Consider the following 26747-nt stretch of genomic DNA (forward strand, 5'->3'; position numbering starts at 1 on the left):
TCCAAATAATTATCCTAAATATATTCGCGGCAAGCAGCACTTCATCCACCAGAGTGTGGTCCAAACGTACACCTTGCATCCCCTTTACACGAAAAAAAGAAATTAAAGTAACTCTATAGCCGTATATAATATCTGCGACGCCAACAGAGTAAAAAAAATAAAATACAGTAAGATATGTGGTATATTTCACGTGTATTGTTTGGGTTCTGCTGTTTTATGCTTTTCAAAATTTGTCACTGCAAGTTCATACATGTGACAACCATCCGAATTCACAGTGACCTAAATCCACGACACATTAGGCGCAGTCAACAGTGATTACATGTATAAAATACACTGTCTTAGACTGCGAGATGAACTCAGAGGTGCGGGCACTCGGGCCTGGGTCAGCACACCAAGATAGCATGAGTACATTCAGCGCATTAACAGTGTAAAACAGAAAAACAGATTACCTCATTCAAAAACCAGCGTTTAGGTTTGTCAGACGTGGTTTGGCGACACATGTCATTCATTGTAAGTTTACACGACGTTGAACTATCGCTAATGCGGGTTTCTAAAGCATTACTTTATTCTGGTGTTAACAGCGGCTCATCGAGCTACATGCTCTTGGCAGCAGTAGCCACGCTATTCCTGGACCCAACGGCATTGTTGCCGCTTAGTTCTCCGCCATTTTGGCCGACTGCTAGCCGCGTCATTACTTCCCTTCCTGCGTCAACCCTTGCCATGACAGTAATTTTTTTCTTTCAACAGCATAAGTGATCTCGTAAGCAGCCGCGCCCTTCTAGTGCGGACTGACACTGTCGATAGTAGCAGCCGACATGGTGGACATGCTGCGCCCTCGAGTGGCCGTGCCGCTTCGCTCGCGCTTCTTCTCGGCCAGGCACGGGAACCAGGGCTTGGGCAGCTCGCGCATCGCCTCGCCCTCTTGCAGTGTTTCCGGCAGCCGCTGGTTGTTGGTCTCCGGGAGAGGCAGCGTTATGAGCGCCGACGCACAAGACAGCCCGCCCAGTACAAATAGAGGCAGGAAGCGGCCGTAGAACGCCTACACAGAGAAGTAAGCGAGAAAAATGAACGAGATACGGCTCGTGTACTCGGTTCACGACATTCTAAAAGAAATCAAACGCTACAGAGATAGACAAGCTCACCAGCTGTACGACTTGAGCGCTGAGGAACTTTCCAAGTGAGCCGAAGGCTTGTCTTATTGATAGCGCTTGCGACCGTATCTCAGTCGGGTATATCTCAGCAGCGAAAAGGTAGCCCACGTTGTAGGCTGTGGTGAGAGCGAATCGGCCCACCATCATGATGGCGAATATTGCAGCTGATTTCCCTGAAATACAAGGTTGGCTGTGTAGCCTTTGACTTCAAGAGCTAGTATTGCTAAAACCAAAAGACAACAATGTTTTGTTGACAAATGAATATCCGATTGAGGCCGACAGACAACAAGGCACAGCATAAAAAGCGGCTGCGCGCGCTCAGTAGTCCGCGACAGCCATAAGGTGCGATATACCCGGCGTGCGGTAGTTAACCGGTGGTCCATTAGAGTTACAGAAAATGCGCCAACGGACGGGAAGCGCCGGCGAGGACGGCACAAAGTTAAATGGGATGACGAAATTGCGAAATTTCTAAAATCAACTGCCATCATCGTCGTCATCATCATCATCAGCAGCAGCAGCCCATTTTTGCTCCACTGCAGGACGAAGTCCTCTCCCACAATCTCCAATTAACCCTGTCCTGCGCCGACCAATTCTAACTAGCGCCTGCGAATTTCTTAATTTCATCGCCCCACATAGCCTTCTGCCATCCTCGACTGCACTTCTCTTCTCTTGGCACCCATTCTGCAACCCTAATGGTTCACCGGTTACACAACCGACGCATTACATGACCTGCCCAGCTCCATTTTTTCATCTTCATGTCAATTAGAATGTCGGCTATCCCAGTTTGCTCTCAGATGACACCGCTATCTTCCTGTCTATTAACGTTACGCCTAACATTGCTCGTTCTGTCGCTCTTTGCGCGGACCTTATCTTGTTCCCGAGCTTCTTTGTCAGACACCAAGTTTCTGCCCCATATGTTAGCACCGGTGGAATGTACTCATTGTACACCTTTCTCTTCAATGATAACAGTACGCTTCTACTCGGGATCTGACTTTGTCTGCCATATGCGCTCAAACCCATTTTTATTCTTCCGTAAAATTCCTTCTCATGATCAGTGTTCCCTGCGAATAATTTACCTAGGTAAACGTACTCATTCGCAGACTTTAGAGGCTGACTGACGATCCTGAACTCTTGTTCCCTTGCCAGACTATTGATCATTATCTTTGTTTTCTAAACATTAATATTCAAACCCACTCTTACATTCTCTCTGTTAAGGTCCTCAATAATTTCTTGTAATTCGTCCTCGGCGTTGCTGAACAGGACAATGTCATCTGCAAACCGAAGGTAGCTGAGATATTCGCCGTTGACCCTTACTCCTAAGCCTTCCCAATTTAATGGCTTGAATACTCCTTCCAAGCATGCAGTGAATAACATAGGAGAGATTGTGTCTCCTTGTCTAACCTCTTTCTTTATAGGTACCTTTCTATTTTTCTTGTGGAGAATTAAGGTAGCTGTGGAATCTGTGTGTATATTTTCCAAGATATTTACGCAAGCCTCCTGTACTCCTTCATTACGTAATGTCTCAATGACCCGTGGGATATATCTACTGAATCAAATGCCTTTTCGTAATCTATGAAAGCTATATAGAGAGGCTAATTGTACTCTGCGGATTTCCCGATTACCTGATTGACGACATAGATGTGATTCCTTGTAGAGTATTCCTGCCTGAAGCCGGTCTGTTCTCTTAGTTGACTGAATTTCAGTGTTGCCCTTATTCTATTAGAAATTATCTTGGTGAATATTTTATATAATACTAGAAGTAAGCTAATGGGCCTATTATTTATTTATTTATTTATTTATTTATTTATTTATTTATTTATTTATTTATTTATTTATTTATTTATTTATTTATTTATTTATTATTACCTCAAAGGCCCCAATGTGGGGTATTACATGAGGGATGGGTGACCACTTCAGTGCAATATGGACTCAATGGCAGCCTTGAAATGATGTGGATTGGAGTGGTGCACGGCGTCGGCGGGAAGGTCATTCCAGTCCCGGGCAGTCTTCACAAAGAAAGAATGTAGGTGCGCAGTGGTCGGGGCAGGCGGAGGATACACAGATTTTTCATGACATAATTGGCAAGACTGACGGTGTGCTGGAATGATGGCTGAAGCACTAGGAGCAGAATGATAAAATTTGTGATAAAGACACAGTCTGCAAACATGACGCCGTATATCTAGATTGGAAATTCCTGCTTTTAATTTTAGCTGAGAGACACTAGTGTGGTAAGAATAATCAGAATAAATATAGCGAGCTGCACGATTCTGAACTGCTTCTAGAGTGTTAGAAAGGGTGGTTTGGTGTGGGTTCCAAACAGGGCGTGCGTATTCTAGCTTAGGTCTGACAAAAGTTAGATAAGTTAGTATCTTTAAGGATGGTGGTACGAAGCGCAAGTTGCGGCGGAAGTAACCAAGTGTGCGATTGGCTTCGTTGGTGATGTTCGTAATATGAGAGGACCAAGAAAGTTTATTTGCAAAGAACGTAGTTAGGAGTATGGTGAAGCTTCCGTCGATGAAAAGGTAGTAGTAAAGTCTTTGTAGTGTTCAGTGACATTAGCCACATGCTGCACCAAAAGGTAACTTTGTCTAGATCATCTTGCAATACGTGGTTGTCGGTATCAGCTAGGATTGGGCGATAAATGACACAATCGTCAGCAAAAAGGCGAATGTCAGATGAAAGATTAGCCGGTAAATCACTAATATATATAAGGAATAGGAGGGGCCCCAGAACTGTGCCTTGGGGTACACCGGAGAGAACAGGGCTCTTAGAGGAGGAGTGGTTGTTAGCATACACAAACTGTTGTCTGTTAGTTAAGAAATTTCGGATCCAGTTCAAAACAAGGGGATTAAGGTGCAAGCGAGAAAGTTTTAGGAGAAGTCGTTGATGCGGAACTTTCTCAAAGGCCTTTTCGAAATCTAAAAAGAGGGCATCAACTGGGATATTTTGATCAAGATTAGAGCTTATGTCATTTATAAAGAGTGCTAATTGGCTATCACAAGATAAACCTTTACGGAAGCCATACTGGTTAGGGTGGAAGAAACTGACAGACGTTAGGAATGTAGCAATGTGGGAATAAAGCACATGCTCCATTAATTTAGAACAAACGCTAGTTAGAGAAATTGGGCGGTAGCTACTACATGATGATGAAGGGCCTTTCTTTGGGACTGGGATAACCTTACCCACTTTCCAGTCATCCGGCACCACTCCTGATGATAAAGGTTGCTGAAAAATGTGACATACCATCTCGTTTGTAACATATTTAGTATTTTTTTCAATCACAGACGGTGACAATCTGATAGCTTTCAAATGTCGCAGCAGCGCTTTTGTGGCCTTTTGTAGCTGCAATATGCGAGGCCATGGTCCCAAGATCTTGTTGAGGGTGAACGGTTTTTTATCTAACTGATTTAGAGCTGTGCAGAGGTCGTGTCTTTCGCTTTCAAAACATGGGCAGCAGCACAGTAGATGTTCTATAGTCTCCTCGACACCGCAGGCATTGCACTCTGCGCCATCAGCCATTCCACTCAAACACGTATATGCATTGGTGAATGCGACGCCCAAGCGTAAGCGGCACAGCATTGTTTCCTCATTTCGCGGAAGCCCAGGCAGCAGCCGCCAGTAGCAACAAGGGTCTTGCCCAGCTCACCATAGAAGCCTGCCACGCCCAAATAGCAGAGAGCAGCCAGGCCGTACGCGCACACCATGCTCGGTCGGCGACCCCACCTGTCGGCTAGTGGAAGAGCCAGCACCGTGGCCAATATGTCCATGGCGTTGGTCGTCGACGTCATCACGAATGGGTCGTCGGTTGCCGTGGCAGCGTACAGCTGGCCGGCCGAGTACGTCAGACACGACATCAACCTGCGTCCCGGCACGCGATGTGACGCTGCGAATAACGCTCGCGCCATGACTCATCCGCTAACAGAAAGCTTCAGTGAACCATCGCTTAAGGACCATCTTCAGAGGTACCATGACGAAATAAAAAAGAACATATAATTAGTTTTCAAACAACGATTGGTCTTGACATATAGATCAGAGCTAATGAGAAAATAGATGTCGCGTAGCCTACTCGTGTAATGCTTAGTTTCCTTTAAGAATTTGTTGTAGATGTCTAGTCGCTGCACAGTCGGCTGGATGCAATTTGGGCGAAGCCAGTCATGTTTCTCAGGGAGGTAAACGGACGCCCATTCTTAGGAAAAATAAAAAGTAGCATTCACACGCTGCTTAATCTATCAAAGCAATGAAGAGGTTGCTCTAATGCTAAACTTTCAAGTATTTAAAACTATTTTAGTAGCTATTCCGAATCATTTTCTTCCCATCGCCCTCTTAACTACTCGCATGCACTCATACACTGTTTCAACATTTATGCATCATTTTTTCGTGTGAAATTCGTTTGTATCTTTATTCTCTCCTTGAGGCGTTTCATCTCATTTTATTGCCTTTTATACCTCATAGGGGCATACATAAGAGGTGGGTGTGCATGTATTCATTACACGTTAGTTAAGGATCACAGAGCACAAGTGAAGTTTTAAAGGCGACATACGTGAATGAAATGGGAACATAATTCTATCAAGTACATAAAAAATGAATGTGAAAGCATATCCCGTACTTTTTTTTGTTATTCTGAAACATTGTTTGTTATCTTTTGCAAGAATATAAGTGTACAAGTAATGGCGGCAATTTGGCGGGGCAGGTTGTTTCAGTCTGTTAGCGCGCGAAAAAATAATGAGCCTGAAAAAGCGGTAGTCTGAGCGTCAAGGCGGCCAACTTGACACATGTGCCGAGTGCGTTGTGATATGTGGGGAAGTGGGAATAATGTACGGTCGTTGATTAAGTGAAGTATGATAAAACATATCAAACAGGGAGAGAGTTGAGATACGAAGACAATTCGCAAGGGTAACCAAATCCGATTCTTTATTCAATGACAACATGTTGACATCATACGATTAAATTGAATGCATGAACTTTATCGCACGGTTTTGCACTGATTCAAGCACGCGGGTTAGATATACTTGGTGAGGGCTCCATACGGTGAATGTGTATTCGAGTTTAGGTCTGATTATGGCTTGATAGGCTAGCAATATCACTTGTGCTTGGGGGCTTGCTTTAGGTTTCATTTAAAAAAACTGAGCGATTTATTAGAAGACGAGATGGATTAGTAACATGTGCGCTCCGAGACAAGTTATTAGTAATGGTAATGCCAAGGCACGAGGCATGAAAGGACGCATGACGCGTGACACAAACAAAGGGCTATTTCCAAATATGTAAACAGAATACATTTATAGTTACATATCATCACACAGAAGCGATGGTGAAAGACGAGCAATATTATAAAAAGCGCGAGCTAAGAGTCTAACTATTGAGCGAACTTTCTCCCAGATAGACGGGCAACAGTGAAATCACAGCAACGGCGGTGGCTGCGGTCGTCGTATCTAGCCTTACGGTTCAAGTGTATCTGCTTTTTCACTTGCCTCGCCATGCATTACAAAGTATTGCTGGCAACCGTGCATACTTGACGATGTACGTAACCACTGCTGAGCGCAGACTGTCTGACCATACACGCTTCCTTTCCTGTAGAATCGGCGACGGATAGCGTTCGACGGATACTGTAGGTCCGTTTTGCGCCGAGCCAGTTGTTGATAACAGTGATAACCCGGTGAAAATTGCCATCCGCAAAAAGCAATACAACGGCGCATAGAAATAGAGAAGTTTAGAATAAAGGACTAAGAGCTCAGGGTACGCTTCAACAAGCGACCGCTTTGTCTTCTCGGTCTGCCCCGCCGGGAACAGGGTTACTGGCTTGCGTTACAGGGTTACAGCCAGAACAGGGTTACTGGCTTGCGTTAGCGTCACGTGATTGCAGCGCCCTCCCTGCACGCCGAATGAAAACGAAAACATAATGCCAGAGAAAAAAACATGGAATAATGTCATTCGTAATATTCGATAGAATGAAAAGTATACCAGAGAGTTTATTATTTTCAATGAGAAGGCGTTGAAGTGTTTTTGAGATGTTCGCGGCGACGTTGAGACGACAAAAAGCAAGTTTGGGGAGTTTCGGTACCCACGCTATTTTCGAAACTTAGCGTTACGGGCATGCGAAACCACAGACGCAGAAATACCGTTTAGGTTCGGCGCATGCGCTGTGGCGAGGTGCTAATCGTTAGGGGCTCCCTCTTCTAAAGCAGCCTAAAATGAGACAATTTGCTAGCGTATTACTGTGCAGCCACGTCGAGATACTAACGCAAACATTTGTTTGCCGACACCTCCCAAGATTGTTTGTCTGTCCGTCGGTCCGCTTCTTGCCCAGTAAGGTGGCTCGATAAGAGACATATTGTAATACGCAAGTACTGAATTGATCAGAGTAACGTTCAAGATGCATGAAAGCATTTTGTAAGCAGTATTAACGTGAAGCATTCTTGGTGAGTTCAACCCAGTTTTCTGTAACGACTATCTGGCGACTATCTGGTGACTATACCTGGCTCTTTTCCTGGAGCGATCCCGAAGATTGTGCAGTCTAAATATGTGGGCTGATCGCTATGTGCCTCTGGATATGTGCCGCTGTGCAAGAAGCCTCTTTGACACCAGCCTGGGTCACTGGGTATCACGACACATCTGAGGATCAGCTCAACCTGGGTCACACCATGACACCGTTGGCAAGGGTGGCCATCGCAACGGCTAACAACATGCGCTGCATCTCCGCATCAATCTTGAATACGTTGCAAAAGCATTAACTGTTCTCTGATGAACAGTTGTATGATTCGTCAGAGCCATCCTGTAATGCGTCGCATTACGAAGCTGTCAACTGCAGTCGAGTCTGAAGCTGACTCTGTTAAGACTCCGGGGCGCCCCGCGCGCGCGCGCCCGGGCCGCTGCATTTTGGAAGCCATCTGCGACGGAGACACAGCCCGCCACGCGCTGTGTTTCCGCGGCTTAGTTCGCGTTGATGCGAGATGCAGCACGAAGGTAAATTCCGAGCTGCTGCCGCGTTTCCTCGCTTCAGCGTTTTGACAGCTTGTTTCTGCGGTAATTGAGTGAGATGCGTCCCTGTTTGCTTGTACGCGCGTGACCCCATGCTTGTTAATTTAGTTCGTTTACCTATGTTTACAAGTTTACACGGCCGATAAAGCTACTATTCTTACTGCGTGTTGCTGTCCACTAATTTGCTAAGAGGCATATGGTTTGGTAACATAGAAAACTTAGAAAACTTGGTAACCATGTTTTCTATGCTTCGCCTTTCGGCTGAAACTGCGACTTTCTTTGTCTTTACTCACCAAAGAAAAAGTGTTATAAGGAAACTCCTGCGGAGTGTAGGGTATCGGAAGACGTCCGTTGTTGACGACCTCTTGGAGGCGTCGGTCTTGTTTGGCAGCTGCGGCATTGAAGCACACATATACGTCAGAATGGCAATGAAGTTGCACTCGCGGCGCTCGAATGTGCTGGTGCATCAAGCATTAGAATAGTTTTGTCACGAAGGTCCCTTTCTATTCTTTGAAAGCTCTCTGAACTTCATGCAGCATGCACCTGGAGATTTTCGACAACTATAATCTGTATACATAGAGTCAGTCCAAGATATTCCAAGGTAGACCACAAATTCTGACTAGTTCTTCATTTATTTAATGTCGGAAATTGCACCTATGTCGTTGTCCCAATAATATGTAAAATAAAATCTCACAGGTGTGCATCATGCCAAGCACAAACAACGCGGACGCAGAAAGCTTAGAGCGGTGCAAGCTTATGCCTACTTTTGTAGGTTAATGTGTGATAATTATTCTAATGACGCAGCTCAAAATACTGTTCTCTAAATTCAAAGCTTTGCACAATGTAAGCTTAACCTTTCGACACCACGTGCAAATTCAGCGACCTTTTCATGAAGCAGGACCTCACGTACTTCCTGTTTTCGCTCTTTTTCGACAATACTGCATGTCTTCGGCTTGCGCCCTGCCTCCACAGGCAACATTGCTCTTGCGCTACAATGAGGAACTCATGCACTGGCATGTAGAAGTGCAGCATCGGTCTAGTGTTAATCTACTGTTCGTCTGCACTTAATTTGGCACACATTGAATGTATTTCTTCTGGTGGGTAACCTGCATGCCACATTGCCCAGTTCTTGTAGATTCCGGAAAAAATGTCGAGTTAAAAAACTGGTTGAGACAAGCGGGCGCGCAGAATCCAAATTGTACAGTGACCATTTGAATTGTTTAGAAGAGCAACAAACGTCCTCCGAAAAGTCCTGAGTATCAGTAAAGTTGAAGTGGCCTGTAGTCGATGCAGGTCGCCAGGAAAGGAAAGTTCTTGGCAGGCACACGTGCTCTGAACGCTGTTCTCGTCACGTGCTCGTCAAAATGCATATATCCGGGTAACTAGCAGACACGTCGTGACACAAACGAGCACCCATCGCTGCGCATCGGGGAGTGCCCCTGGATGTTAAGGCAACAAAACTAAAGAGGCAAACCGTCGCCCAATGTTATCGACTATGAACGTAGCCCTAGCTACGGAGGGCTAAGATAGCGTGTAGTCGTCCTAGGTCACGACGTGGTTCTATAACATTTATATCTAACGTCCATAAAGGGTTATGAGCAAAGCGCGCAAGCACGATATAAACAGAGCACGAACTTTCCCAGCAAGTCATCCTTCATAGAAATAGCTTGTCTCTTATTGTCTATTTCTTGTCATTTGATATACACTGGCGCCTTGTGCTAGCTCCATATTTCCTCGAAATCGTCCTGCTATAGTCAAACCGTAACTATAGACGGGAATTCATTAATTTTTCAAGATTAACGTATGCTGTACGATTAGACATACGGGGTAATCATCTTCAAGTTTTACAGAATGTTTAAACATAATTTGTGGCAGATAGCAAAATTCCATTCCTCAAGCTGAAATATTCAAGGAGGCAGACAGTCCTTACACAATAAATCGATACAAATGTTCAACTAATTGACAAAAATAACTAATTAACTTTTAGTTAATTACCTTACGGCACATATTGTAACATACTAATTGTAGCCGGTTAGTTTGAAAGGCACGTCGCCAGGCAAATTTTGAGAATGGCGCGGATTTCGAGATATCCGCCATCAATCTCGTCCTAAAAATGCATTGGTGTTCGAATTACTGTTTTAAAGAAAACGCTTTTTTATGCACTGAAGCGCAAATGTAACTGGAACGCCCATGTACTTCGTCGCACACTTTGGCAACAATTACTTCGAAACTGGTGCCATACTGAAAATTCATTCTAACTGGGCACGCCTTGCAAACTCACTATCGTAAAGTAAATGTGCCGTAAAGTAATCCTTTATTAAGATAAATAGTGAATTTAGATTAATTAGTCAAATATGTGTTTAGATTTCTTGTGCATGTCCCAGTCTGAATATTTCTGCTCGAGGAATGGAATTAGGCGATATGCAACAGGTTATTTATAAAATTATGTAAAACATAAAAATGATCACGCGATATGCATGATGCATTGAAAACACAGATTTCGAGTGCAATCCGGGGTTTCGTAATAATTATAAATTTCCTCCACTACAGTACATTTAAACCATATGTGCAATCAATAGTAAGCTTCTGAAGAAACATCCTCGACTGTATTTTTCATAAAAAGCCCGGAAAGGTTGCTCTTGTTCATGTGATATGTTTCAGCAGATGGTTCTGGACTACTGTAGTGTTTTGCTTTTATTTTATTTTTCCGTGTACCCTCTTTTTCCACAACTGACAACGTCATCTCTGCAACGCACTTTTCTGTCATTTAATGTGTGATATGTCGAGACATCGTGGAGTTCTGTGCGTTGTAATTATTCTACATTCTTTAGCACATGCTAATAAACAAACTTCTAATCTTATAATAATGCTTATAAGCATTATTGTTTTTCGTAATCGTCCATGTAACCCTCTCCCCACCTACCTGGTGAAGTCGCTCATAGCGCCAAGAGCAAGAACGTACCTTTTACTATTTTTAGACGTATCTTTCAGTATTCATAACTTGCATTTGCTCGCCATTTTGACATTCGTTGTGTCAGTGTCCCTACATCTGTGGTTCATTGTTACGTCGCATATTCCACTGTTTTCTTCAATTGCCTCTTTTCTGTACCTGAACGCTTATATACACATGTACCAAACGTCTAGTGGTGCCCACTACACTGCTCGTCAATTTAATGCACCCACCAAATCGTTGTGTTTCTGTGCGACCGTATGTTCTCGTTTGCTAATTTCTTTGTGTCATTTCTGCATATTCATTAGGCATTGAAATGTTGCGGGAAAACCGGGGACAATATTTCCCAGTATTTACAAACTCATGAAATAAACCATTCACCTGGAGAGAGTCGAGTGCCGAACCTTCCACTTGCTTGCCGTTCACACGGGCGACGCTAAGCAGGATTTTCTTTGCTCTGTCGGTCCGTCCTTTCGACAGTAACCACCTGGTGGATTCCGGTATGAAACTTCGAGAAGCAAAATAGCAAACAAAACAAATTGTTACCCGTGGCATTCGATTGAAATGACTTATGCAAATTTTCCGCAAAGCCACAGGTTAAGTAGCCGGGACTGCGCCACAAGGTGGGCTGCTTGAAATTTGGGCAAACAAACTTCTGCACGCGGAAGTATTTGAAATTGTCTCATGACGTAGCGCGAGCTCCTCGAATGTTTGTTCTTTTTTTTCGCGCTTGTTTCTGCACTGGTCATTTAAATATTGAGAATACTAGTGTCCTTTCAAGACGTTATTGAGGTTCGAAGTAATACATCTAGAAGTCAGCGACATACATGTAGATGCTAACGGCGTCAAATAATTAACGTTGTTGATCATTCCTATACTAATAGTAAGACACTCCACCCTTTCTTGGGCGTTCCACACAACTGTTGAAACAGGTTACTGCCCATTCTTGTTCATTAAATTTAGCGTATGAAATATTTGACTGCTTGGTTAGCCTTTTTAATGCTAAAGCATTATTTGCCTCATTACGCGAAAATCCGTCGGCATCAGCGTGATCGAAAGATGGTGCCGGAAACGGCCGACGGAGCATAGAGTAAAAACACATAAAAAAATGTTCAGGCTGAGGACAAGTTTGTCAGCGTGGTTTCTATCAACGAAGTAAATTAATGGCCTTGAATATAAAATTTGCTACATTTCGGTCTGGATGGGAACCGCGCACGCTTCCCCGACGCCGCGGCGGCTCAACCGTTCTGGCCGCGGCGGAAGGTGTGGCCGTGCGCCAGTGGGCACGGCACAGCCGATGGGGAGGAGGTGGAGCCACGTCATGAGTGTGTAAACTGAGCGCGTTCATGACGTTCCGAGGTCTACAAACGGTACATTCTATATACCATATTCATGCGTGTTGCGAATATATGGGCTATATAACGTAAAACTATTCCTAACCTTTCTATTCGAATTCTGCAATCAGCCTACCGCGATTGGTCAAAAACGTTTTTGGACCACCCCCACTTCACCTGTCTGTCACGTGACGTCACGAAAGCTGCGATACCTCCCCATATGATATGACGTGTACACAGTGATTATGCATAATTTGATCGAACAAAACAAAAATAGTTATTTCTGATTCGACGCCTTTTCGCCATTAGCCCTAGGCTGTTAGCCAAAAGTTTTCAGGCTGCACCCGCTTCACCTGCCTCTCACGCGACGTCACAAAACCGCAAAAACTTACCGCGTCAAAGTGACGTGTACGCGTTAAAAATGCATTAATATACCGAACAAAAGTGAATTTTCGTCTGAATAGCCGCAGGCTGCCCCGTTCCGAAAGGTATAAAAGATGGCTGCCGCCGATCGCTCCGGCACCGCCTACTCGCCCCTACTGGAGAGCATGGGTTTATTCGCGTGTAATAAAACTTCTTGCGTGGCTGTGTAACGTTTTCGAGCACTTGCGGCACGTTTACGACTTCGTTCTGCCAACTCTTCTGTGCTGAGGATCCGTTTTAGCGTGATTATTAAGCAGACGCCGGCACCACCCTCTTCAACCGGTTATCGATATTCAGTGCACTGGCTCGGCCCCATCGAATCCCTCTCCACTTGAGCATGCTCCTCGCCTCTTGTGAGCCAATTAGATAAGACAAGCCGCTCAGTACAGGCAATGTTGTTCGTTTTTCAAGCAAACAAAAGCGACCTCCTATGAAAAGACGCTTGCGTCGGCGGTCACGCAAATTTGACATCGGGAGATTGGAATAAAAACATATAGGAATAGTTTTGCCTTATGCGGCCTTAGGTCGTGGCAAGCGTCTAAAATGTCGCTAACAAAACTCTGTACGTAACAGCGTTGCAAAGGTGGGGTCCTGTCGAAATAAGAGACGTAAATGCGTACTCCTAAGTTATTTCATCAACGAACCTCATTAAAACGAGGTCAGCTAGTTTTAAGTGTCGGTTAATTCAGCGCGTTACCAAAGCAACGTTATACTGCAGGCGTTAACACCACGAACACCACGAACGCTAGCTGACAAGTGAAGAAATATCATAGCAAAAAGCTACTCTACCTTGTAAAAAAGAATGTGACGCCTTCGATGGCACATCTCCATCACTCGGTCGATCTACACGATACCCTACATTTCTTCCCAATGCAAGTCATTTCAGGTCGATTAAACTCATCCGTACCATAATATTGTGTGGAATGGGCGATACTTACATGGAAACCACGGGTCCGACGAGGCACGGTAGTACGACGATAGCGTTCAGGAGGCGCCAGTGGGCTAGCGCGTACGCCACCCACGGCATACAAACTCCCAACACAGGGTAGGCGAACCGGAAGGCACTCAGAACCAGCATCCGCTTCTGCGCAGGCACATATTCCAGCGCTGCAACAGAGCCCACGCACATCTTTCCGTCATTGTCCCGCAATGTAATCACAAGATTAATTATCCGATGTTTTTCTTAAGTAGCAACTTGTAGCTTCACCTCTTAAACAAGTGTCAGAAAATTCGAAATCAAATCGCTAAACTTAGCTTGCTTTAATGACATCACTCATGCTTCAAATATATTTAGTCATGACCAACAATGTGATTTTACATCAATTTTCAGGGGCCGAATTAACAAAAGAGTTTTGCTCGTAAGCGCTGCTTGGCGTTGAACGGCCGCTGTTGCGTATTCGACGGCTAGACGCCGAGGGCGGCAGAACGACCGGCCCAAAGAACAGACGACCCACGCAGCGCCAGGGAGACAATGACGTTCATTCGTTCGGCGACGCGCTTTTTGAGCGCTAAGCAGTCAATCAGGGAGCGGCAAAAGAAAGGAAGATATTGCGGCAAGCGGGCAATCCTATCTGCAGATTACAACGTAAAATGCGACCAGCACCGCGAATGTTACACCGCCTTCGATAATACCATGTCCAGCAGCGCTGGTGGCTTCCATCTGATCTTACACATTGTGGCATACCACCTCTTTCGGGATTAGTGGCCCAGATCCTTTCCTTACGTTTCTAGGGTCAAAAGCATGTTAGATAGCACTACCTTCGCCTAAGAACAAGTTACTCGGTGATCGTACCAGACACGGCCCGCGCTGACACCCTTGTTTCCTGTTGGGAGCTTCAGAATGCATAGCAGCCGACATAGCACAAGAGAAGCACTTGCGTCAGGGCCACAACGTGCACATGCGTTTCACGGTCACTAGAAAGTAAATCGCCTTCCGAAAAGAAGCCTAATTAGGCTGTACAAGCTTTTTTGGCAATATTCTAAAATAGATAGAGCATATCGCTCCACTGGTGTGCATAAATTTCTGCGCGGTTAGAAAAAGAAACACTTTGAAAAATGTAGTTACACTTTTGGAAAAGGCTCGACTAAATAAAATAAATGAAGGACATGGTCAAGTTCGATCCTTAACAGCGGTTACAATGCCAAGTCTCGCTAATTAATTAGAGTAGTAATTTCTGGGGTTTCTTCCCCTTATTTCTCTTTCCAATTCCTACGGGAAAGGCGGGCGGATCTATTTCCACATTTTGCAAGTATGTTGAGAAAGTGAGAGGGGCTTGATCCCAAAACACTGCCCTCGCTCAACAAATAAAAATGGTCTAGTTCTCAGAGTTTACTTCCAGTTCCCCCGCCTTCTTGTACATCGCCGCACTTTAAAAACTGCACGGTACCTCTTCGAGGTACCGTGCCAGTACCAACCCAGTCAGCTTACACCCAGTTTTCTGGACTCAAGATGAAAAAGCCCTTAACTAGGCACTAGACTCACCCAGTACGAAAGGGATAATGCTGATGGACAGGATAACACCTCCTTGGACGATCCGAGTGACCAGGAAAAGATAGAAGTCTTGCGTAAAGTAGGTGGTCACTGCGCTCACCCCTGCCAGGATGTAGATGGCAATCATCACGGGAACGCGGCCGATTCTGCCAGGAGATTGATTCACTTAGATGCTGACTCACTGACGGTATCATTGTGTGAGTTCATTGCCTTATCAAAGAGGAGCTCGGTGAGTATGAAAGGTTATGTAGTACAATCACCATGTGCATCTAGATAGTAAAGGTGCACAGGAGCTTAACGTTGTTTTTTTATTTCTTTTTCTGCTAGCATCTGCAAGGAAAGTGAAAAGCTCACGCCAATGTGTTCTCATTTCTATGCATAATTTTCTTTTATTGTCATCACTATAGGTGACGGCTCCAAAAATGGCACTAACATCAGCAACAACAGAAATATCAAACACAACAGAACGCATGCCGACATGAAAAAGAAAATCATCTTCTTCCAATTTTTTGTGCGACCTGTGAACATAGAGCTCTTGTGGGATATGTCAGGCAATGGTATAACATTTTTTTACATTACTGTTACTACTGAAGCTAACTGTAATGACAGAATAGTGTTTCCCAAGTAATCGTTGCTTCGCAACTGTAAGATTTCATAATGAAGGACAGCCTTATCGAAAAGAAAAAAAGCCACATGCCTCTTAACTGCCACACCCGATAACACCATGTAATTTATAGCAACACATAACTCTGAATATTGGAGCCAACGTTCTCAAATTGCATTATTGCATATAGGGGTTACACGACATAAAGTTTTATTCAGTAGGAAGGAAAGGCTCCCGCACACCCTTGGAACAGACAAGAAAAATCACAATTTAAATATAATGAAGTAGAAGGTTCAAAGCTTACTGCACAAAAAGAAATCGACATGCGTCATCTGAATAAATTATATAGCAAGCTGATGTTTACTTCTTTTAGCTTATTCCCAGTATTTTTCTTCTCGGCTTCTTTGACCAAAATATCCTTCCATTTAGTTGATATAGTAGAACTGTAGAGGGCAAATATTGTCACATTTACGCTGCTTTTCTTTTTGTGGTAGTAGCTCTCACTACGTTTTATCGCTATAATCAGCTAATCATTCAGCGCAAAAGGTGCTTGCTGTGCCGAAATTTGATGAGCGTTGTAATCAAGCGAGGCAGGCGTTTCTAATAGTTTTAGTTACACGTACGTAGAGGCTTTGCGTACGTAGAGCTTCTACGTGTGAGCAGTGCGCATGCGTAAAACGTAGCGGGCGCGCGCGCGTCTTACGGGCGTACGTGAGATTCAATTCTTTGCGTGCGTTTCTTGCGCACGTAGACAGCTTCGCGCGGGAATTCCGCAAGATCACGAACAAGTGATAGCGGGCCGCGCACGCGCAGACGGCTCGCATCGAAACACGGCGACAGGATTGAACTGGCTACCGCCGTGTTCACATTTCCCGATAGATGGAGCTACGGGGTCCCTCTCGGCGTGCGTCGCGTACATGTAGCTAAAAGCGGTTCAGATGGCGTGCACGTAAGGTACGTAGGCTTTTCACGTTTGCGTACGTGAAGCCTCTACGTACGTGTAACTAAAGCTGTCTAATCACACCGGACGCGCGACGCTACTAACGTGATGCACTCTCGTGTCTGCAAGAGCGCCAGTTCTTCTGGAATGTGCACAAACGCGAGTACAAATAGCGGATCGACTTGTGCGGTGGGATTAGGCTCGATGACCGCCGATCGTGCGCTCTGCTATTTTTTGTCACTTTAGCTTTGCTTCCCTTTCCAGGCATAAGTTTGCCAACTGTAAGTTGGATTCCGCATTATTAATTCTAGTAGTGCTTCTGCTTCTTCACCGTCGCCGCACTGCGACTACGTTGTCCCTCCGCCTCACCTTCTTGCTAAACTGCGACGTAAACAATTCCTTGTGTCATTATCCAGTTAGCCATCTGCTGTAATAGAGATCAAATGCTACTGACAGCTACGAGGACGAAAAATGAAAGTCCAACTTACTTGTCGCTTATGGCGCCGATCCCAATCACCCCTATGGACATGGCGCCAAAAAAGATCGAGTTTGAGATGTACGCTTTCCAGGTCTGGCCACACACCCAATTCATCTTGGGAAATGGAAAATGAAATCGTTCTCGAGACGACAGTACGTTGATAGTATTTAAAAAAAGTTATTGACGACAAAAGCTTGGATATTTTTTTTCGATTACACTATACACTATTTCTTATAATAAGTCACACATAAATAAACGGAAATAATTCCAATCCTTTGAACTCTTCTAATCCTGGATCTAGGTACAATTCTGCCTATTCAAATGTTCAAAATATTTCAATCGGTTCTTTCTACGATTTTCTGGGGATTCCTTGTGCCACTTTAACTGAACTCTTGGAGGTTCTTTGTTGTCAAGTTATCAGGGTTTAAACCTTTTTATTGTAAAGAAAGCATCTGCTTCAGCCATATCAATCACTTTTATTTTATTTCTTCCTATCTGTATAAACTAGTATATTATCCTATTTCTAAGCAGCGCAACGCTTTCTCGCCATCATTAAACCTGCACCGCAAGAAAAATCACGGAATTGCGATGACTAGGCAAGCCAATATCACTAGCACAAAAGAGCACTCAACTTTCGTTTCTTTGGTGACCTTTCCACTTCTTCTTCTTCATTAAAAGCAATTACAAAGTGAGTTGGAGTTTATGGACAGCTTTCCCGTCTGGTACTAGTACTTATAGTACCCACCAAACCTAGAGAAATTTATTGAGCAGACTTCTGAGAAAGTAGCATAAGAAAGAAACTAAAACTTAGCCTTTTTTTCATGTGGCTTACATGTTTATTTCTAGCTGCGATCGAAAGACCCTTTTTATCATTTTTCTATAGAAAAATCAACTGAACATATGTGTGTACCTTCAGCCGGTTTATGTTCACAATACCCTCGTTCTCTGCAGCGCTTTCCAATTCAGCATGAAGTGTCAGGAAATAAATATTATATACCTCGGACACGATGGTTGGATAGATGACGGAGTGGTCGTAGTGCCAACCGAACTGGCAAGGCACAACGGGCAGCAGGTCTCTTGCGTGCAAGCTTCTGTTCAGGTTCTGTCCGACCATCCAGGGATCGAGTGTTGTCAGGTTGAGCTCGTACATGGAGCACTTGCTCCAGCTTCCGTCAGACTCGCGAGGCACGCCCAGCTCTCGAGCTTCCTCGCGCGTCAAGTTGAACAGGTCTTCGAGTTCGGGCTGACGGCACCAGTGTGGTGGCTCCAGCAGCGTGAAGATGTGTGCGAACAGTGGTATCACTCGCATCGGAGCCACGAACACCACGAGGTACACGATGAGCAGCCATTGGAACACGCCGAATTCACCGACAAGCTGCAGAGCCTCTTCGAACAGCATGTCTCAGATGCTGCGTTACAGATGCGTTGAGGACACGAGGCAGCGTGTTTTGCGAGAGATAGCGAACAAAGTAGGGTGAAGTAGGAAAAAAAAAGAGTGTAACTGAACAACCATCCTATCTGGCATCTTAAGATGAATCACTGGAGAAAAGTATGAAAAGAAAAAAAAAGAGAGAGAAGAAAAGAAAACTGCTCAGAGGTGCGTTTTGAAGACAAGGACAGCTGAGGCGTAACCATAGCGGGGGGGGGGGGGGGGGGGTATGGGGCTACAACCTTCCCCAGCTTCGAAATTTTTTACGTGCTGTCATGCGCCGCCGACCAAAACAACCCCCGGTGCCCGAAAGCATGCTGGATTTTCTTTAGAATGTGCTTTTCATGCTCGAAAAGACATTTCAGCACGAACATCGCGAAATCGGGCTGGATTTTGCGGCAACGCCCATGCACCGGGAGTCACATATCGTAAGGCAAGGAGCCCCATTCGAGCACAGTTTCAAGGGCGTTTTGATGGCAAGCGGGCTCGTCGCGGCATCTCGTGGATTTCAATACTAAAACTTTATGGGTATAAAGTTCTCATAAACGTTTTAAACGTTTGATGTACGAGGGCGAGAGTGAAATGTCGGATAGGCTGCGTGTTGCAATCAAGAATAAACGACGTGGAAAATCGAGGAAATGGGTCATCTTGCTCTACGGCAATGCCCGATCCCATGTCGCTGATGTGGTTAGTGCAAAACTGGCAAAGTTCAAGTGGCAAACGCTGCAACATCCGCCACACAGCCCAGACCTGTCGCCTTGCGATTTCCACATCTTGGAGCATTTAAAAAAGCAGCTCAAAGGAAGCAGATTCGCCCGTCGGACGATGATGTCAAAGAGCCAGTTAGACTTTTTGAAGCAGCAACCCAAGGATCTTTAACAGACAGGAATCACGCGACTCGTTAGTCAGTGGGACAAATGTCTAAATGCTCCTGGAGACTACTTTTAAATAAAGTATCCCGTTTCTCATATATTCGCATTGGCTCACTTTCATTTGACTCGCCCTCGTATATTTTGGCGAACTATATGTGCTCTCTGTTGCGACTATAATTTAGGTGCAATTACAATACATGACCGCTGGTGACAGCTACTCCTGCGCAATACATTGCAACAAAGGACAGCGTCATTGCGATTTTTCCCTGGTCGTTGAATATGTACGAAAATGTAAACGAGGTTTTTGAATGACACACACACGCACGCACACGCACACACACGCACGTACGCACGCACGCACACACGCACGCACGCACACACACGCACACGCACACGCACGCACACACGCACGCACGCACGCGCACACACACCACGCACACACACAAACATACAGAGAGAGAGAGAGTGAGATGCAAATGAGAGAAAGGCAGGGAGGTTAACAAGGCTTCATTAAAATATTTATCCTCAACTTGTAGATTTCATGGCCTTCACACTTTTCATATCAGCGGCATGCAGCTTTGGTAGTTTCAAACTGATATTGTTCTAAGGTTTGTGTGATACTTTCTTTACTTATTAAATAGACAAAAACATGGAAGCATTGAGATCAGTTATTTCGGCTACAATATTTCAGACATACTAGTATATTATTTTATGAACAAATACATATCTTACTTGTCTTGACAGTACATAGCGTTCAAGAATTCGTTTGCAGCGTCTTTGGCAACGGAAATGCATTTATTATTAATGCATTTGATCCCTTGACAAATTCTATAAGGAGGAGGCAGAGCTGCAACGTGAGCGTCCCCCCCACCCCCACCCCCCGAACGAGGTTGCTGGCTACGCCACTGGAGCACAGATAAGCGATAAGAGAACTCTATCTGAGCGCTCACAAGGAGGCGTGAATAAAATATATCATAAAGCTAATAAAGTTAATTAACGTAAAACTTAATTTAGTTAATAACATACTTAGATGGTGCGCAGAAAAAATGTACGACTGAAGCCAAATAAGACGGTATTATGCTTCATTCGCACAAAATAAGATTATCTCAGTACTCCTTATGAAATACAACAATCGCACAAGAATTCAATTGTAACACACGTTTGTAGGCGTTATCGTGGAATGTAGCCTTAAACTTGTTCAAGATGCACGTTTAATAGCAAAGAAAGCTCATTCAGTATACACGTATTCAGTTGTTGGTGCTCGTTTTTAATAGGAATATTTTTGTTAACCTATACTACAGCTTCATTCAGACTCCTTTTGGTTGCTGCGCCGTTACATCGTGAAGTACTCACAAAACTCCCTTGTCACGAATATGCGTACTTCACAAAAAAGTCTTACAATTTATATCCTGAAGTGGACCGCAGAATAGCCCAAATAACCTGTTTTCAGTTCTGAATATACTTAACGTCTGTGACCTTCACGTCTCTATGTAAAACACTTGCTGTTGCTGGTAGCGCTTGCATTCGTCACCCCTTTCTGTCTCCATGTCTTTTTTGTCTTTTGTTTTTCTCGCTCTAAATAGCTGCGCCACGAAGTCTGTGGATAGCCGAACAGGAAAATGCTGGTCGTGTACTGTCTACAGAAAGCATGTGGAGCGATGATGTGGTTGTTTTTCTATATGACCCTGGCATGGCTTCATGAAAAACGCGGTATATATTGCGCAGCTTATGTCAGTTGCCAGGCAGGTATATTCTCGCATTGTAGTAACCGTAAGAAAGCTAGACAACGTACGCGTGATTGTGTCTGTTGCACTTGCGTCTGTAATAATAATACGAAGGAGGAAGAAAAAGAATTTTTTTCCACTTGTGCAGCGTAATGGTGAGATATAAAGCAGACATGAACTTAGCTTCTGACCACCGGCATAGCGAGCAGTCCCAGGCGCAGTAGGCAGGCAAACACGGAAACACATTACAAAACACAAAAACTGAGCGAGTAATTATACGGCCAAATACGGGCGTCAAGCCTAGATATTTATGCAACAACCAAATTTCAGAAGACTCGTCGTATGTAAATAAACTGCACATATCGTCAGCCATATTCCGTTAAAGTTCCAGCGGGACTTCTCTTCAATACGGAACTTCTCCAAAAGCTGTGATGGACGTGCGCAGAATATGCGTAGCAATTTCAGGACGCACATTTCTTCAATCAGCTTTTGCGGTTCTGCAACAGGATATTCTGCACTGCTGCAATATGTCAGAAGTCACTTTCCCACGCTACATATTTTTATCCTGCCGGTCTTTAAAGCAATTGCAATAAATATTGATTCGACTACCTTCGGGTACTGAAAGCTATCATCCAATTTTCAACCATACGCTTAAGGTGCCGTCGCGGTGCCAAATGCACAACGATTTGTATACAAGCAGGTCCTGTCATGGTCACTGTTAACAAATTGGTGAGTTCTTTTGTCCACACAGCTACAAACAGTGTATTTCCAAACTAAACTGCTTACCTTCAACGCCAACTGTTAGGGAGACTTATACGAAAATTGCAGCAACATCATGCCTGCACTACCAAGTCATCCAACCCTGACACACTCGAAGAGCTTATCTTTCATGCAACTGAGATGACAAATGTTCCCATAAACTCCGGTAAAGAAACACGCCATTACTCTCTTTTTCAAGCCATAAATTTTATGACGGAGGCAACAAAGGTGCTTACCTCGCCATAGGCATGCGTTCGGATTTCATTTCAATTTCGAAAAGACTTGTAGTGCTCAACAGTCTAGGTTAAAACTTTCAAGCCACTAGCAATGATCTAAGCTTCAAAACTAATCTGAAAATCAGCATTGTGAAACAGCACGTCTTTCCAGCATTTCCAAAGCCTGAGGCCGCCGCTGTCGCTGCCGCCGCCAACCTTGGTCGACTCCTGTACCGGCTGCTCGTATTCAATTACGCCTTCACGCATTTTTAGTGGCATGCGATTGCGTAACGCACGCCGACGCCTCGAGAGCACCCATTGCTGCGTGTACTTTCATTCGGAAAAAAAATTTACGACGACGCTGCAAAGCTACGCGATCATATAGACACCTAGCTTATTGAAAATTTCGCGAAATCAGAACATTTCGCAACAGTGACTACAGTTTCACAGACACACGCTCCTGATGAAGCGAAAGAAATGTTCAAACTCAGGACATGTGCGAACCAAAAGCGAGACCACAACTGCCAGCGACGCCTACTTGAGAACAGAGTCCTCGAATACGTTCCGGTATTTAAACAGCCGTTTCGCCCGGAAGGCTGAAAATCTCAAATAGACAACCTGGTTGTGTAGTCTTTAGACATTGATCGAACCTGTTTTGGCACCAAAATTAGGCCTCGGGTGTACGTAAGGCCGTAGCTCATGTCCCGCCAGCCTAACTTTGATCAGTTCAGGTACTTAGCGCATTCTCGAAGCACTCCACCACCATCAGAATGCGGCTGCCGCGCAAGAGCGTCGAATGTGCGAACTCGTTCTCAGCCACTTCGGTTTGTGCCGTCATGTTCGAAGCGACAGCCTTTCTTTTGTAACAGATATTGTGCGGCTGAGCGATTTGCATCTCAATGTCAGAACAGCTACGTTTACCCCTGCCTACGAAATAGTGAAAGCCAACTCATTTCTAAAGCATAAGAAATGAATTCAATCGAACTATTCTCGAAACGTTGAACACAATCATTTATTTATCTTTACTGTCCATTGCATTCCTTTACATTACCATTACATTCTCTCTTGAATTAGAATTTCCAGCAGGAACAGCAACATTACGGATGCCAAGCATGGACGATATTTCGTTGGACTAAGCCAATGCATAGATTGCACCCGGCAAACTTGGTCAGCTGTCAGTCAGAACTTCGGGCGCTTTCAGAACACTGCAAACGACATTCTAATTACTAGTAACAAGTACTACTATCAAAGCGGTACGACACTGTATATTCGCATACAGCGGCATTGATCCAGCGACATGGGCCAAAATTGAAATCTTTTAAGCGCATTAGGTTAAGAGATAATGTATCCTCCTTCGGTACCTGAAGGCAACACACTTGAGTGCCCGACTATAGACATCCTGCCCCTAAGTTGGTGCGTGTGAAAGTGCGATGTAGACTCATGTATTCCCTCTCTCTCTCTATTTCACTCCCCATTCCCCTCCCCCCCGTGTATGGTAGCAAACTGAACTCAGTCTCGTCAACCTCCCTGCTTTTCCTTTTCCCTTCTCTCTGTCGTATCTTTTGGGGTGCCTACAAATCGAACTTCATAAACACTATTATATAGTTTCGTATATCGAAGGGCTGATGCAAAATGCATGCAGGGGTTGCAAATAAAGATAGTAGGACATACTTAATAAATTATCAGCGCAAAAAAAAGCAAATAACTTTACAGTAACAAAGTTACTTAAAGCCTTCATTTGATGGCAAAACCCGTTCAGGACAACCACTGTCAAATTTTCTAAGATGCAAGAATCAATTTACAAAGCTATTACCGAACAAATGCTTGAGGACCTTAACAGAGAGAGTGTAAGAGTTGGGTTGAAGATTAATATGCAGAAGAACAAAGATAATGATGAATAGCCGGGCAAAGGAACAAGAGTTCGGGATCGCCAGTCAGCCTCTAGAGTCTGTGAAGGAGTATGTTTACCTAGATCAATTAATCACAGGGAACCCTGATCATGAGAAGGAAATTCATAGAAGAATAAAAATGGGTTGGATCGCATACGGCAGACATTTTCAGCTCCTGACTGGCAGCTTACCATTATCATTGAAAAGGAAGGTGTACAATGAGTGTATTTTACCAGTGCTGACATATGGGGCAGAGACTGGGAGACTGACAAAGAAACTTGAGAATAAGTTAAGGACCACGCAAAGAGCGATGGAACGAAGATTACTAGGCATAAAGTTAAGAACGAGAAAGAGCGCGGTTTGGATCACAGAGCAAATGGGTTTGGACGATATTCTAATTGACATCAAGAGAAAAAAAAATGGAGCTGGGCAGGTCATGTAATGCGCCGGTTAGATAACCGTTGGAACATTAGGGTTACAGAATGGGTACCAAGAGAAGGGAAATGCAGTCGAGGATGGCAGAAGACTAGGTGGAGCGATGAAATTAGGAAATTCGAGGGCGCTAGTTGGAATCGGTTGGCTCAGGACAGGAGTAATTGGAGATCTCCTTCATCCTGCAGTGGATATAAAACATTATTATTATTATTATTATTATTATTATTATTATTATTATTATTATTATTATTATTATTATTATTATTATTATTATTATTATTATTATTATTATTATTATTATTATTACCGACGCTTCTACGTAAACTTAAAGAAAATACAGTGGGTGTGATTTAAAGGCGCATGCTGGCTTCTAGCCGCATACCAAGCGAGCTAGCATGAAAAATCTCTTTTGAACTGTTCAATGATCGGGTGTGGACATCGTAGTGAAGCCCTCTTGCGACATAACGTTTGGAGTACTGTGCGCATCAGCTTCCTCCACGTCGTTCGCCATCCCAATCGAGTTCCGAGCAAAGCCAGCCGCGCAGCGGTGGCTAGTATGCACTCGCGTGCACGGTGCACGGAATATGTTCTAGCCTGTTTTGGAATGTGGCCCGAAAAGCGCAGCTGCTTTTTTTTTTTCCTTGACTGCGCGCAGATCTCACGCAGTCAAGCCGGCGAAAACAGCTGAACAGAGCGTCACATGTCATGCCACAAGGCTCTTCCACATACGTCGTAAAAGTTTTTCCGCAAAGAATTTTGTTACAGCTTTATTACCGTCGCCTTCAGATGACGTCTTAATAGAGGAAGCATGTGTTTCAAATTATCCTTACTTACTGCACATATCAGAACAACGATGCTCATTCGAGCGTTTTAAACTTCTTGGGTAAATGTACGATAGTTACAGGCCGGCGATGGCGACAAGAGATTCTTGTGCATGAACAGCATTGTTTACCCTCTTCAGATCATGTGTACAGCACTGTGGAGAGCATATTTCATCATTTTCAAAGCTAAAACATGAACCATAAGCTAAAATAATCTGCTGTAGCATAAAGCTAGATGCGACGCTATGTATCTCAAGCGTGTGACATATTCCTTTATCTATGTTAGCAACAATATTTATTGCTTTATTTCCAGGTGCATAGCTTCAAGAAATAGCATAGCTGAGGTACTATTTACCTCAATCTCTACACAGCAACGTCTGCGACTTCTGCTGGAGGCTACCGGACTAAGCGCCCGTCGCTTGACTGCGATCAGTGGTCTTTCTCTTATCCTCCCCTTTCGTACACCCTTCTCTCAGTGAAGGGCAGGCAACCGGGCTCAGTCCTGGCTAACTTCCCTGCCTTTTATTTTGCATTCTCCTTTATTTCTCTCTCTTTCTTTGTATAACAGAACAAAGAAGATACCTGCCACTGGTTTTCAAGAAAATTGATACTTTTTGGGAGATGCACTGCTATACTCGTCAGCGCCGACGAAAAACGAATGTGTTGTAAATGTCAAATGCCACCAGTGGATGAGGTAATTAAGGATGAAAAGGGAAAATGATGAACGGCCATGTGATATTGTACCTATGTATGTATGTATTGATGTAATGTGCATCTATGTGCTCAGGAGAACAAGAGGCGCTTTTATCCGAATGAACTGGAGAAATTAACTCTCTATTCACATATATATAGCACCAGAAAGCACTTACAGATCGCGTCTGTCTAACCATAATCGTTTGTTTCACTCTCTCCTCTCCCAGTTCAGTGCAAAGGGCGATAGCGTACTCGCTTAAGCGATTTCCTCGTTCTTGTGCGATTTCTTTTTTTTTTTATTCGTGGTTCATGGTTCTTAAGCAATTCATTTATTAATCCATCCGGATGAATTGCTTCGTCAGCTCGGCATATAAATGTGGCACCCCAAGAGGTAAAGTGTCATGCTAAGTAGAATAAACCTAAAATATTATGAATTTGCAAACATCTCTATCAGTTATCATGGTGCGGGATGCACCATCACTTCCCTACGCAGTTTTGGAATGTTGTCCAGTTTTTCAAGAGATGTTTGGCGAATGCCTGGAAGTATAAGGCTTGTGAGAACAA

At 44.2% G+C, this 26747-nt stretch overlaps 1 protein-coding gene across 3 annotated transcripts in view; it reads right to left on the reverse strand.

Moving 5' to 3' along the window:
- Window positions 1–26747, reverse strand: part of LOC135913616 (beta-alanine transporter-like) — a 27827-nt gene continuing 1080 nt past the window's right edge. The window contains exons 2-11 of one of the 3 annotated variants that reach the window (XM_065446154.2): window positions 24725–24848; window positions 18344–18755; window positions 17357–17460; window positions 15316–15470; window positions 13772–13940; window positions 11458–11584; window positions 8420–8517; window positions 4798–5009; window positions 1143–1324; window positions 1–1039 (exon numbers count right to left, since the gene is read on the reverse strand). In XM_065446154.2, coding sequence (XP_065302226.2) covers window positions 779–1039; window positions 1143–1324; window positions 4798–5009; window positions 8420–8517; window positions 11458–11584; window positions 13772–13940; window positions 15316–15470; window positions 17357–17460; window positions 18344–18745 — 1710 coding nt within the window. In that variant the 5' untranslated portion in view covers window positions 18746–18755; window positions 24725–24848 and the 3' untranslated portion in view covers window positions 1–778. Of the gene's footprint in view, window positions 1040–1142; window positions 1325–4797; window positions 5010–8419; window positions 8518–11457; window positions 11585–13771; window positions 13941–15315; window positions 15471–17356; window positions 17461–18343; window positions 18756–22366; window positions 22846–24724; window positions 24849–26747 lie in introns of those variants that run through there. The other 2 variants (XM_065446153.2, XM_065446152.2) reach the window with 2 other exon arrangements.

This window comes from Dermacentor albipictus, chromosome 4 (genome assembly GCF_038994185.2).
Source record: "Dermacentor albipictus isolate Rhodes 1998 colony chromosome 4, USDA_Dalb.pri_finalv2, whole genome shotgun sequence".
NCBI lineage: Eukaryota > Metazoa > Arthropoda > Arachnida > Ixodida > Ixodidae > Dermacentor > Dermacentor albipictus.